Source organism: Chenopodium album, chromosome 22, assembly GCF_948465745.1.
Source record: "Chenopodium album chromosome 22, dcCheAlbu1.1, whole genome shotgun sequence".
NCBI classification, from domain to species: domain Eukaryota; kingdom Viridiplantae; phylum Streptophyta; class Magnoliopsida; order Caryophyllales; family Amaranthaceae; genus Chenopodium; species Chenopodium album.
The window spans coordinates 37,597,300-37,611,216 of record NC_137855.1 but is presented as its reverse complement, the minus strand read 5'-3'; the positions used below and the strand labels follow the sequence as shown (position 1 = coordinate 37,611,216).

Genomic DNA, 13,917 nt, shown 5'->3' with positions numbered 1-13,917 from the left:
TTGTAATTTGTTGCCAAGGTTGGAACTGGAAACATTGGAAACATGAAATCAAACGTTGTTATAAAATCAGTGATATATTACTCGGACTCTTCATTTCACTTAGACACTTCATTTTGGTTCAAAATCATGCATATAGTCCACAAAGTAACCAAGTCAAACATTTTAAGATTAGAATTCTCACATTGAATAAATCAAATCCATAGAGAATAGAGAGGTAAGGAGCAAAGGCAGGTTATGTAGTATTCGATTAAAAACTTGGACACCAAGTTCCAAAGAGTTATTGAGCAAACTTAAGGAAAATTAGTAAAATACCACCTACTATTGTACTCATTTTTTACAATACCACCAATAATTTTTTTTATTTTATTTTACCACCATCTTTTTTTCAAATCCTTAAAAATTACCACCATGACGTCACTATGGATCCATATAACTACCTTATTCTTAAATCCCTCCTTCTCCCTCTCTAATTTCACGATTCTCTCCCATGTTCCCCCCATTACTCCCTTATCTCCTCTTTTCTTTTTCTTTTGCAAATTTCATAGGCAATAATTAGGGTTTAATTATGTAATTTGTTCTTCAAGTCAATCGAAAAGGCAAAACCGAATGTGTAATCATGTTATCAAGAAGGTATGTTCAATTAGGGTTATCAATAAGGTATGTTCAATAAAAATAAGGTAGTTGGTGGGCAATTGGTGGTTTGTACACCCGGGTGTACCATGCGCATGGTACACCTAGATTAATGCATAATGAACATCGCATATAGTTATAAAGAACATCCTGAATTTATAAAAGAACATATTACTGAAATATAAAGAACATAGTAATTTCTGATAAATGGTATTTAAAAAAAGTAAAAGATAATTAGTAATTGAGTTTTACCAAAAATCTAATGTCAAATCATTTCAAAATACTTAGATATCAAGAATTTCTCTATCCAAAATTATTTTTATTCAAATATAATTCAAAATTTCATCTATAAATTTCAAATTTCAAAATTCAAAATTTAAGAACATATTATTCAAGTAAAAAGAACATACTTAATTTATATACCTTAAAGAACATTGTTTAAAATATAAAGAACATATAGTTAGAACTCAAAAAACATATTGATTAGACTCCAAAACATATTTCAATACATTTAATATGATAAAAGAACATTGATCATGATATGAAGAACATCATCTTCAACCTTTGAAAATATTACCAAAGCAGAAAAATAGATAATTAAAAAAAATGAAAAATACCTTCTCTTCAACAACAAATTCGTCAATTAAAAGATTCATGGGAATAATAAAATCAACTCCGTAATAACATTAAATCATTTAGAAATCCAAAATTTATGCATGGATTCTCTCTATAAAAACTTCTTTCACTCTTTTAACAAAAAAAAAAAAAATGAAATTCTATTTACCAAAAGTGATATAAAATGTAAATAGTAAATCAATTTCATAAATCAAGGAATATAAATAACAAATCAATCCCTTAAATCAAGGACAAAACCGTTTTGATTTTTTTTTTTCACTCGTGTACTTTGTATTTGCACACGATGTTCTTTTTGTGTTTATATCTCTTGTATTCTAAGCGGGTATACCATGAGCATGGTACACCCGAGTGTATGATGAAAATTTCAGTTGGCGGGGACCATAATGACGTTATGTCGGTAGTTATAACGGTTTTCAAAAATAGTTGGTGGTAATTTTTAAGGATTTGAAAAAACGATGATGGTAAAATATAATAAAAAAAATTATTGATGATATTGTAAAAAATGAGTACAATAGTAGATGCTATTTTACAAATTTTCCCAAACTTAACGAAGAAAGTTTACGATGCGTAAATTAAGGTAGAATGGCGTTTCATACCTGTTATAGTAAGAATGCAAGCCATTAACATAATGGCCGCGACAACGAAGTTGATGGAAGAAGCTTTCCCCATTTGTGATCTAAGCTGCTAAGAACTCTCGGTTGCAATATTTATTTGATTCTAATGGTTGTTGCTGCTTCTTCGGCTCACCGTTTCAATATTTATAGTACTCCCTAACGCGCTAAAAATATATATTTTGAAGGTTTTTTATTTGTATATTTTGTGTAATTACTTATATTATTGTAATGTCTTCAGTTTGTGGTAGGTGTTAGATTGATTACTATAATTGGCATATACAGCTTGGCGCAGTTGCTCCTAATGACTTTCCATTTTTGTTGTTTGTTGCTTCCATGTCTTTTGATTTCATGATTCACAATATCTTGATCATGACCAAATCAAATGATTTATTTAATTACTATTAAATGTATTAAGAAGTTTATTAGGAATTACTTCGTATATCATTTTGGGATACTTTGTTATGCTTTGCACGTATAGTAAGGGGTGTTCGAAAGGTTTTTAAAATGCTAAGTTTGGCTATATTCTTAGCTTTTTTTAGTAGCATTATTATTGATACTAAGGCCAATTGGGGAAATGAATTTACAAGAGAAATAAAAATATACTTCCCCCCAATAAATCCAAAAGTTTGACTATCGCCTTATTTTGAGTCGTTTTAAACTTACTTTGTACATTAACGTATTAGAAAAATAATGGTATGTCTCATTTCAAATTTGTTTTTAGTACTATCTTATCCTTACTACCTACTCTATTATTCATACTTTATCCACCTTTCTCTTATATCGTCCACTTTTTTACTTCATTTCGCTTTTATGCTTTTTCTAACTTTTTCCTTACACGCCATCACAAACAAGAGTTTACAAGTAATTGAGTTGAACTTTTAGGTACAGAGAGAGTTATATGTTATGGAGTAATCTCTTTTATTTTTGTTCGTAAGTTGACTTACTTTGAGACAGTACAAAAGACATCTAATACTATGATTTTTCTTATCTTCTTCTTTTCTGGAGATCTCAATAAAGTCCAACAAAATCCAAAAGACATGGCTGCAACAACATGAAATTAAAGTCATACATCTCAATCCATAAGATTACATTAATTAATATTAGTTGATTGGCAATTAGTTGTCTTTTATATGTTTCATAATTTACAATTACATAGCAATAATCAAGCCCCCTAGGATGGAACTTATGATGCAATTATTTAATATTACAGCTGATCATAACATGGCATAAAATTGTTATAAATACCAAACATTGGATGAACCTTTAATCACATCAACATTCAACAATATAGTGAGCAAGTTTAATTAATCACATCGATCCTTAAAACACATCCAAATGGCTAGTGTATACATAAAATGCTCTGTTATGGCTATGATGTTCGCGATTCTTTTGCTTACTACATCAGGTTTCTCCTCTCTTAAAGCATTGCATTATTAGTAATACATCTAAGGATTATTCGTTCATACATGTATCTATCTACATAATTACATTACTCATTTTTTTGTTAGTTTATAACCTTATTAATGACTTGTTATTATTCATGGCTTGCTTTCAGTTCCAACATCGGAAGGTATAAGGCAGTCGTCTTCTTCCAATGAACCAATAACATGTCAAGCTAAAGGACAACTGTGTCCTGGAGGAGGTCCATACGCTTGCTGTGAAGGGCTAAGATGTATTCGTTCTGATGATCTAGTTGGTGTTGCTGTAGCCGGTGCAGGTCTTTGTCTCTAAGATAAATCAAGCAACTCTATCTACTACTCGTACCATTTTACCTGCACTTTTTTCATAGTTCTACAACCTCGATCTCTTCCATATTTATCATTTAAGTTTTCGGAAAAGTTTCCATTTGTGTATTGTATGATATAATTGGCTGGACTAGTTTGAGTTGATTAACCTCTGCATCAAGTTTTCAACTTTAACAATTCAATTCAAAGTTGATCGAGAAATGTGGGAAATTCCCTGTTTCTCTCAGTGAGAAACGAAATTTATTTCTCATGGGGGCATTTTCGTGAATAAATCAACAACTTTTTCAATATTATGGGCTCCACAGTTGAATAAAGTTGAAAAAGTTGTTGATTTATTCACAAAAAGTTGATTTATTCATGAGAAACTGGGGCATCCTCGAGAAATGTTCAATATTATTATTACTTCATCTGCTACTTCAGAACTAACAGTTACACATAACACATAAATAAAGGTGGATAGAATGATTTATACCTTAAACTCTGCATCAAAGCACCAGTACTAACATAATGAATGTCAAAAAATAAAAAAATAAAAAAGGGAAGGGACAATTATCCAAGGTTCATTGTATTTTTTTTGTTAAAATAAAGCATCAATTGAACATTAACTATCAGTCTCTTAAATCCGGGCTTACTAAATGGACTGATCTAAACAGTATGAATGGTGTAATCATGGTTACAGAACGTTAAACAGCTGAACAGATTCTGAATTACACGGCGTCTGTCCCATTGATGCATCTTTCATCGATATAAACTTGAGGCACGTGAGAAATGTGAGGATAATCTTCGCCTGTATGTCTATCACATCTGTTTCTGAGATGAGAACAGTCTTTAATCTGCAGCTGCTGCAAACAACTGAGCTGGCCAAATTCCTCAGGCAGAGCTACTAGATTTGGGCAACTGTAAATGTTAATTCTCCTAAGAGAAGTGAAATTTTGCAACCAATTTGGAAGCAAAGTTAAGCCTTTACAACCTTCGATCCAGAGATATTGAAGCGAACTTGCAGCAGATTGGATGCCGCGTGGCAGAGTTTTTAGCTTTGGAAACCCTGTAATCTCCAAGGTTCGAAGGCTTTGAAGCCCACACAGGCTGCTGCCTTTCTCCAAATCGATCTCTTGACAATCACGGATAACTAATGTCTCGAGGGAAACAAGGTGTTTCATGCTATCAGGAAGACAAGTCAATCTAGGACAGTTTACAATGTGAAGTTCTAGCAGGGATGTATGGAATTGAATAGACGATCCATTCCATAGTGATGTTAACTTTTTACACGAATACAATTCTAGTCTCCCCAATGTACTTAAGCCAGATAATTTGGTGCTAGTTAAGCTCTCTTGGTTTGTAGTCACAGACAAGTACCTTAGGCTTACCAACTGATCGATATTCCTAGAAGAAGAAGAAGAAGAAGAAGAAGAAGAAGAAGAAGAAGAAGAAAATTTCGAAGAAGAAGATGAAAATTTCAAAGAAGAAGAAGAAGAAGAAGAGTATGATGATGATGATGATGATTTAGACTCGGGCAGCGAATAAACTTGTTGCTATTCCATCTTTTGTCTTTTTTTTTTTTTTTTAATATCAAACTCATGTAAAATAAGCTACTGGTTTTATAAGTTTAGTTCTGTTTTTGTTTGTTTATTTTCTGTTTTTGTTGTTTATTTCTGTTTTTTGTTTGTTTATTTCTGTTTTTGGTTTTATAAGTTTATTACTGTTTTTGTTTGTTTATTTCTGTTTTTGTTGTTTGTTTTCTGTTTTGCTATTTATTTTCTGTTTCCTATTTATGATTTTGTTTTATATTTATGATTTTGTAGGGTCAATGAATCTGGAGACTCAATCATCATTATCGCAATTAGATTCTAATAATAATAGTAATGAGTTTGTAGGGTCGACCTCTCAACAACTTAAGAAAAGAAAATGCAAGGAATATCCGACCCTTGAGCATCCGGTAAAGTCTAGGGTTTTGTTCACCCCCACTAGTGCACTACCCAGCAATATAAGAGCAGCTGTTTCACAAAGCCATCTCTTCGTTTTATTTTCTGCCCTCTTTTGGATCGCCAACAAACCCTAAACCGCCTTCTAGCTTAGTCGGCGGCATTTCTCTTCTTCTTCTCAGGTAACTTTCGCAATCTTCGTCTCTCTTCTCCATTATTCATGATGAAGCTGTTGTTATGGTGTATTGATTAATGTTTTTTTTTATTGTATCTTTTGGTTTGTTTGTTGAACTGGTCGGTTGAAATTGGATTGTCTGTTTTTGAGCTTATTTGATTGCTTTTGTACTGGTTTCTTGCTGATTTGATGTGATATTAGCTTTGGAGTAAAATTTTTGGATTGTGTATTGCATGAAAGATCCATTGTGTATTGCATGAAAGATCCATTGAAGTTTGTAGCTTGTATTACTTGATTTGATTTATATTTTTTTTTTAATATTTTGAGGTATGATAATGGAATTTATTTTATGAGTCTGGATTTGATGTTGAAATGTTATGAATCTGGGTTTAATGTTGAAATTTTTTGGGATCTGGAATTTTTGTTGCAGTTATATATTATTCTTAAACACATAAATTTTTATGAATACATTTTAAATAGTCAGGGATCTTGTTGAATTTCTAGCAATTTGAGGCTTTTATAGTTAGATGCTATTCTTATATCATTTGGAATTGTGTTTAGCTTAATTTTTACATTGATTGTATTATAACCGTCTTATCATTTTTCATCTCAGTCTGACCCTTAAAATTGATGTGCAGGGTTTGATTAGGAGAATTTCATATCGGCGAGCTGCCTGTGATTTGTTAGAGTATCGAAAATGGTATGTATACGTATTTACTGAAGCCTGTCGTAGTTAAGTAGTTGGTTGATTGAGTTGTTGATGTATTGACTTCATTTATACTGTTTTTGTGTTTGCAGGTGAAGTTTACAGCCGATGAGCTCCGCAGGATTATGGACTGCAAGCATAATATCCGTAATATGTCTGTCATTGCCCATGTTGATCACGGTAATGAGCTATATTCAGATATTGTTATGTTTGGTGAAAAGGGGGTTGATAATCTTACTGTTGAAGAAGCTTATGTGAAGGTTCTTGGACATCGTTCAGGTTATGCCCGTGGTTTAGGCAAAGGGCACCCGGTGTCTTCTAAAGATGGAAAGATTGGAATAGCTGAGCTGGAACATAATGTTGAAAAACTCCAAAATGAAAATAATATGATGCGAGCTGAATTGGAAGCGTCTAAGAAGAAACAAGAAGACCTAGAACAAAAGCTTCGGTTAGTCATGGAGAAGATTGGCCTTGATGCATAATAGAGGTAATATTTTCTAGCTCACTCTTTGCATGAACAATAAAATCCTATTTGTCAGATCAAGCAAAGGTTAGTTTCGTGCTTCTAAGTATTTCGTGCAATAACTTCCTAAGGACTGCCTTCTAGTCTTGAAAATTGATGGATTATCAAGCTTTATAGTATAATAACTTAGTAACTTGCAAAACCCCTTGTTTGCATTCCTATGTTTGAAGTTTTGAACTTCTGAATTTCTTATTACTTCTGAATTTCTGATTAGTGTTTCAAACGACTGTTTGGAATAAGGCAAAGTGGTATACTACACTAGTCATATTATTGGTTTGTAATGGAATCATTGTCAGAGAATGAATAATGTTTGGAAGCCCAGATCAGTGTCCTTGTTCTGCAACTCTTTTTTGTGAGTTTTTTTATTTATTTTTTTTTTTTGGTTTTTTAAAATTAAATTATAAAATAAAATAGGCACTACTTGATGTTATACTAGTTTTACATTACATCCCCTGCTTTCCTCTTTTTATTTCCAAACTAATTGTTTGGGCCTTCTCTATCCTTCCAACCTTCTTGGATTATTTCTGCCCCAATGTTGACAGTGGTGAATGGTGATTAAAGAACAAGAATTCTAGTGTCGTTGACAAGTCCATACACATGTACACTTATATTTATACCTCCATGATTTGACAAAATAGGATTTTATTGTGTAGTTGTTGTTCATGTACACTTATATTTATACCTTTCAATCTCTTGATTACTGGCAGGATAGATAGAACTGGAGAAGCATACAAGAAATTGCAAATTTTGCTAGCAGAAGGAACGTACATTATTAAATTTTAGTACTCTTTGGCTTAGTTATATTTGCTATCTAAGAAATCTTACTGGCAGGATAGATAGAACTGGAGAAGCATACAAGAAATTACAAATTTTGCTAGAACGTACATTATTAAATTTTAGTACTCTTTGGCTTAGTTATATTTGCTATCTAAGAAATCTTGGTTAATATTTTTGTATATGTAATGACAAAACTAAAATTTGTGTCCTATTAGCACCTTTTATTTTCTAAATGTAATCCCTGATTTTTTTTTTTTAAAAAAAACAAAAAATTGAACAAAGAGGGCGATTTTGATTTTGCCCTTTAAAATTTGAGCAAACAGGGCGAATTTTGAACAAGGAGGGCAATATAAATTGACTTGTTTGAGTTGTTTATAGAGGGCAAAAACAAATTTCGGCTTGCTTGATTCAATCAAAGAGGGCGAAAATTTTGCCCTATTTGATTTTGATCAAAGAGGGCGAAAATTTTTGCCTTCTTTAATATTTAACAAAGAGGGCGAAAATATTGTATGCCGTTTGAAGCTAATAGGGCGACCAAAATCGCCCTCTTTGCCTAATAGGGCGAAATTTGAACCTAAGAGGGCGATTTAAATTGCCCTCTTTGATATAATATCTTGTAGTGACAGCTAGAGGAACCCCACCACACTTGACAGCAATGTTCTTCCCAATTCTAACAAGATTAGGATATCTTTCCATTTCACCACTCTTAAATGCCAAATGCTTGAATATGGACCAACATTCGTCATTAGAAAGACTACCTAAACAAAATGGCTCAACATTTCCTACTACAGATGCTACCATTTCACTTCGCGTAGTGACCAAAATCACACTCCCCTTTCCCCCTATAGCTAACAAGTTTTCCAAGTCTCGCCATACTTTGATGTCCTCAATCCACACATCATCAAGCACAAGAAAATATTTACGACTATCTAATATCTCACAAAGCCTTTCATGTAACTGTCTTATGCTGAGATTTGCTGTGTTTTCATTACTAACAGAACTCAAAATTTCTTCTATTGTCTTTTGCAGGTCAAAATTTTCTGAGACACAAGCCCACAACTTAACATCAAAGTTCTTAGTCACCCACTCATCATTGAAAACAAGCTTAGCCAACGCCGTTTACCCTATCCCTCCCAATCCAACTATGGGAAGCACAACCACCCTACTAGCATCTCCTACACAACTACTCGCTAAACGTCTAACAATTTCACATTTAGCTTCATCCCTACCAATGATTTCTGTTTTCTTCACATAAGCAAATGCATCTAAGGGATTCCTCTCAATACCATGTGTTTCGACAAGATAATGATCATCCAACCCAAGATCACTTCTATTAGCAGCTATGTCATCAAAACACTGTAAAAGGTCCCTAATCTTTTGACTCCAATAAAAATGACTCAAAACAGGATTTGAATTTGAAAGATAGTACCTGGCTTGCTGAAGAGCATGACCCTTGTTAACTCTGCGCCGCAATAAATCAGTCCCAACTTCATCCAAGAGATCATCAATATCATATACAACAGTTTTCAGATCTTTCAGCCAGATTTTGATGGCTTCACTGTCATACTGCTTTTTCTCTGCATCATGCAGGACTGCACGAATAGCAATCACCTTGTTCTCGATCTTCTTTAAATCGTTTCGAACACGTTGTGCTGCTAAAATCCCTTCAGCAGCATTACTGCAGGTAAGATCATCCGCAAAAGAAGCAATGTGTCCTAGAATTGTCTTTGTGACAGCCCACAGAAGTGCTTCTGACATTTTAATGATTACAGAAGATTAAGTTAGAAGCTGATGATTCAAGGATTTTTTAGAAGAAGCTGAGGATGTTACAGAAGTCTGGATATGATTTCATCAGGATTCATGGATCTTACAATATGCTTCTTTAGAACAGCAAAAGTCAATGTTCGTCAAAGTCAACAAAAGGTTGCTTAAGCTGAGAACTTTTATTTCACTAATTTTTACTTACATGAACTCATTTTTTGCTGAATAGACATGCTGCTTTTAATTTTTTTTTTTTTTACTAAACTAATCCAAAAAAAAATTTTAAAGTAATTGATTGGTTTGAAACAAATCCACTTTATGTTTTATATTAAGACTTATGTGGGATAATTACTTGTGTAAGCATTTTAAGCAATACCGGTTTTTGTTTGTTGGTATAAAATATCAAAAAACCTTCATGATATGAATCAATTAAGATAGTCGACATCCACATCAAATACAAATTGAAGTCAAGTCTAACTTATTTTGGATTGTAATGTGTGAAATGGGTTGGGCCACAAAGCCATGCAATTCCGCCGACGAAATTTCAGAAATTTGTAGAGCTCTATAAACCAAAAATAAAATCAACGGCATTGGTACCACTTGTCCAGTCTACTAGACTACCCGCCAACCACAATTGACCATATCGCCAGAGTCATGAGAACAAATAATGTAAATGGGATTTTGTCCTAATTCTCGAGTACCACTCTTTAAAACTTTAATCAACTAAATTAGTTGACAGACTTTTATATTTTCAATGCACATGCTAACGTGCTTATAATCGACTTTAATTAGAAGAAACATCAAAGTGATCCTTTCTTGTTGAGTTAACAAGACCAATTGGCATACTGAGTAGATATATTGGTCTTTCAAGAGTATCCAAGATTTTGCATATGTTACGTGGCCCTTACGGCTTATGCCATCAATTTTAAGACTGTTAGATCAACCTATAAAATATAGAGTATAAACAACCAAGAAGAGAATAAATGTGAGAATCAAGGTTGGCCTAGCGGTTGCCGGTTGGAGGCTCTGCTTCTACTCCTATGAGAGGGACAAAAAAAAAATGTATGTAATGTAGGGCGAAGGAAGTTCTACCACTTTTTTCTCATGCATTTATTTTAAAAATATATTTTGTAACATCAGGAAGAAAGAAAAATATTGCTAAATATAGACATCAGATGAGATCCAACCTTTTCATATTCCTACTAATTTGCTTATGAAAATCTCAAACAACTGTATTCATTCTATAATCTAACCAGTTCTTTCGAAAAGCCGTTAATAACAGGTAAGAGTAAAATAATTACCTTGAGAAAATTTAGGCCTTTGATTTTCCAATTCTGCAAATTTGCAAAAAATCAGGGCAGTGGTTTTTCCAGAATCCATTTTTGTATGGGTTTGCAAAGTTGGGACAAACTTGGGGAAGGGGCGGAACGAGGGAAGAGAGGGGGAAGAAACCAGTAGAACAACAAAACTTCTCTCTTCCCTGATAAAACCAGAAATTTAACCTTTCAGTTCTTCCCTTCCCTTCCCCCTCCAAGGATCTGTGGGGGTTCACCGCCACCTCCCGTTGTGGTTGATGACTCGGAAAATAATATTCCATCACCATACATTGTTTGGCATTGTCTAGCAATGAGTTGTTTTTTCTGTTGCGGAACACTAGCCAAAAAAAATGATGAGAAAGATATACCTGCAGAAGATCAGCAAAATGAAACAGAGGGAACCGGTGGTGAACCTGTTGTTAAGCCCTCAATCGCGAGTAAAAGAGCATCAAAAATGGCATCAATAAGGGCTTCTTTGAGGGCTAGCATCAAGGAAATTGTATTAATCAAATCCAAATTGTCATTTGCAAGCATATCTTTCAAAACAGGTGATAAATGGCTTCACTTTCATAAATTTCCTGCTGTTAGTCATGATCATGTTAGGCGAGAACATTTTTGAGCTATGAAATTTTGGGGCATGTCTAACACAAAGTCACAAGAATTGCATCAGAAATCATAGTTTGTGAATGTGCTAAGGTTTATGAACACTTTTCTTTCTTTCTGTATCAGACAGCAGCAGGCACAGATACATTCACGAAGAGATAGCTAAATATGGGAAGGGGAACATCACCGCCAAGATATTCACCTATAGGGAACTCTGTGATGCAACTAACAACTTTAGATCTGACAATTTACTCGGCGAGGGTGGTTTTGGTAGGGTTCACAAGGGATACATAGACAGCTTAAAGCAGGTAATACATTTCTATCCCTCCCCTTCTTTGTGCATCTGTTCAGCAACGAAATGAAAATGACAGAAAATGCATTATGTCTGATTTAGGTTGTCGCAGTAAAACAGCTAGATAGAAATGGATTCCAAGGGAACAGAGAGTTCCTTGTAGAAGTTTTGATGTTGAGCCTTCTTCACAATCCTTACCTTGTGAATTTGGTAGGATATTGTGCTGAAGGCCCTCAAAGACTTCTAGCGTACGAGTTCATGGAAAACGGATCCCTTGAAGATCACCTTCTTGGTAATGCCAATGTCTGAACGCTGAACCATCATAGAATGAATGTTTTGATGTTGCTGGCCTGCTGCTTTTCCTTATCTGACCTACCAAATTATTTCTTCTGTCTGTTGGCTTCCCCTTTTTTTTTTTTTTTTTTTACAGAACTAAAACCAAACAGGAAGCCGCTAAATTGGAAGACCAGAATGAAGATAGCAGCAGGCGCAGCAAAAGGTCTCGAGTACCTTCATGATATTGCCAACCCGCCAGTAATTTACAGGGACTTCAAAGCGTCAAATATATTACTAGACAAAAGCTTTAACCCGAAGCTCTCAGATTTCGGCCTGGCAAAGTTAGGACCCACAGGAAATGAGACCCACGTGAGTACAAGGGTTATGGGAACGTATGGCTACTGCGCCCCAGAATATGCATCAACAGGCCAACTGACAACAAAGTCTGATGTCTATAGCTTCGGGGTTGTGTTCCTTGAGATCATCTCCGGGAGGAGAGTAATCGACACTAACAGACCAAGTGAAGAGCAGAATCTAGTGCTGTGGGTAATGTTTAAAAATTACCATTATTTTGGTGTGATTTTTATTGATAATTCTGTTTTGATCAACTCGCTGAAGTTAATGCCTGCTATAGATCATTTAGGAATGATGATGAGCCAAGCTAAGTACAGGAATCTTAATCAAATGCAAGTATCATTATTTATAGCAGACAACAATGTGCTACCAATCCTCATTAACTAATAGTAGCAGCAAAGACATATGGCCATTCAGAGAGGGAAACTTAGACATACCGTTGCGCTAAGAAAAAGGACAAGGAAATAGCACAGAGATTAAGAAGATAGGAAAACAATAGCAAAAGGCTATATTCTTACAGCCAATGCAACACATGATACATTTAAGCTGCACACATGGAAATGCGTCAAAACTAGCTTATAAAATAATTATTAACTGACTAGGTCATATAGCAGAGAGTACAATTTTGAAGTTCTTAACAGGTTTACTGCAAATCTTATTGGAATTCAAGTCTATTAGCGAAAAGCTATCCCATCTAGCATATCATTAAAAAATATATAAGAAAAGAGCTTGCATCGTTAAATTGCCAAAAATAGGTCCTCTGCATCTATTGGTATAACACATTTAAATATCATATGAATTTACAGCAATTTCAGCTAATATTACAACAAGTATCAATTTTTCAGCTACAATCTTGTTTTCCAGCAAGCTGAGCCAAACTTATTCACAACCTATTTCTGTGATTGCAGGCACAGCCTTTGTTCAAAGACAAGAGTAAGTTTCACTTAATGGCCGACCCTTTACTTGAGGGTGACTATCCAATGAAAAATCTCTACCAAGCGCTAGGAATTGCAGCTATGTGTCTACAAGAAGAAGCTAGCACACGCCCTTATATCAGTGACGTGGTTATTGCCCTTGAATATCTATCTACAGAAAAAACTGTTAACTTGGAGGATCATGAAGAGGAAGGAGATGACGAGGATGAAGCAAAGGATGGGGAAGAAACTGACCAGCCAGGCAATGGCACAGCAAAAGAAGGAAAAGGAAGCTGACACAAGGACATCTTCAGGTGCTAGATATTCGAGGCTATGCTACAATTGTACAGAAACTTCCTGACTGTCTTCTATTCTGAAAGAATGAACTAGTGGAAACTCAATCTGCTCTTGTGCTTGGAATAGCTTCTCAAATCTTATTCTCTAAAGGCTAAACTGTGGTCAGATTATTGTACAAAGTTGTAGATGTTCTTGAAATGTGAAAGACCTTATTTTCTAATCAAAGAACTTTCAACCTTTGGCTTTGTTCATATTCAGCCACCAAGACTACAAAAAAAATTAAAATGTAATACATACAAGAGAGCGGAATTTCACTGATCTAACGCCTTTCTTGTACCACCACCACTAGTTTTCATTGATAAGGCATTTTATTTGA

The 13,917-nt window shown here is 34.4% G+C and overlaps 2 protein-coding genes and 1 long non-coding RNA gene across 4 annotated transcripts; 2 read left to right on the top strand and 1 right to left on the bottom strand.

Annotated features, from left to right (window-relative positions):
* Positions 1-4,332: 4,332 nt before the first annotated feature.
* Positions 4,333-5,762, bottom strand: LOC145604352 (uncharacterized). Its single transcript, XM_081660269.1, has 2 exons — positions 5,680-5,762; positions 4,333-5,008 (listed from the first exon to the last, which is right to left on the bottom strand). The coding sequence occupies exons 1-2, from the start codon at positions 5,760-5,762 to the stop codon at positions 4,333-4,335; spliced, it is 759 nt and encodes a 252-aa protein (XP_081516395.1).
* On the top strand, positions 5,664-8,157 carry LOC145605986 (uncharacterized). 2 transcript variants are annotated; one of them, XR_014105178.1, is made up of 5 exons: positions 5,664-5,729; positions 6,361-6,422; positions 6,521-6,608; positions 6,708-6,915; positions 7,664-8,157. It is a non-coding gene; the product is annotated as an uncharacterized LOC145605986 (long non-coding RNA). The 2 variants fall into 2 exon arrangements; XR_014105177.1 differs by having other exon boundaries at positions 7,659-8,157.
* A 2,439-nt stretch (positions 8,158-10,596) lies between these two features.
* Positions 10,597-13,901, top strand: LOC145605987 (putative serine/threonine-protein kinase PBL23). The gene is made up of 5 exons (XM_081662054.1): positions 10,597-11,353; positions 11,535-11,716; positions 11,803-11,992; positions 12,131-12,522; positions 13,239-13,901. The coding sequence occupies exons 1-5, from the start codon at positions 11,116-11,118 to the stop codon at positions 13,539-13,541; spliced, it is 1,305 nt and encodes a 434-aa protein (XP_081518180.1). The 5' UTR covers positions 10,597-11,115; the 3' UTR covers positions 13,542-13,901.
* Positions 13,902-13,917: the final 16 nt, after the last annotated feature.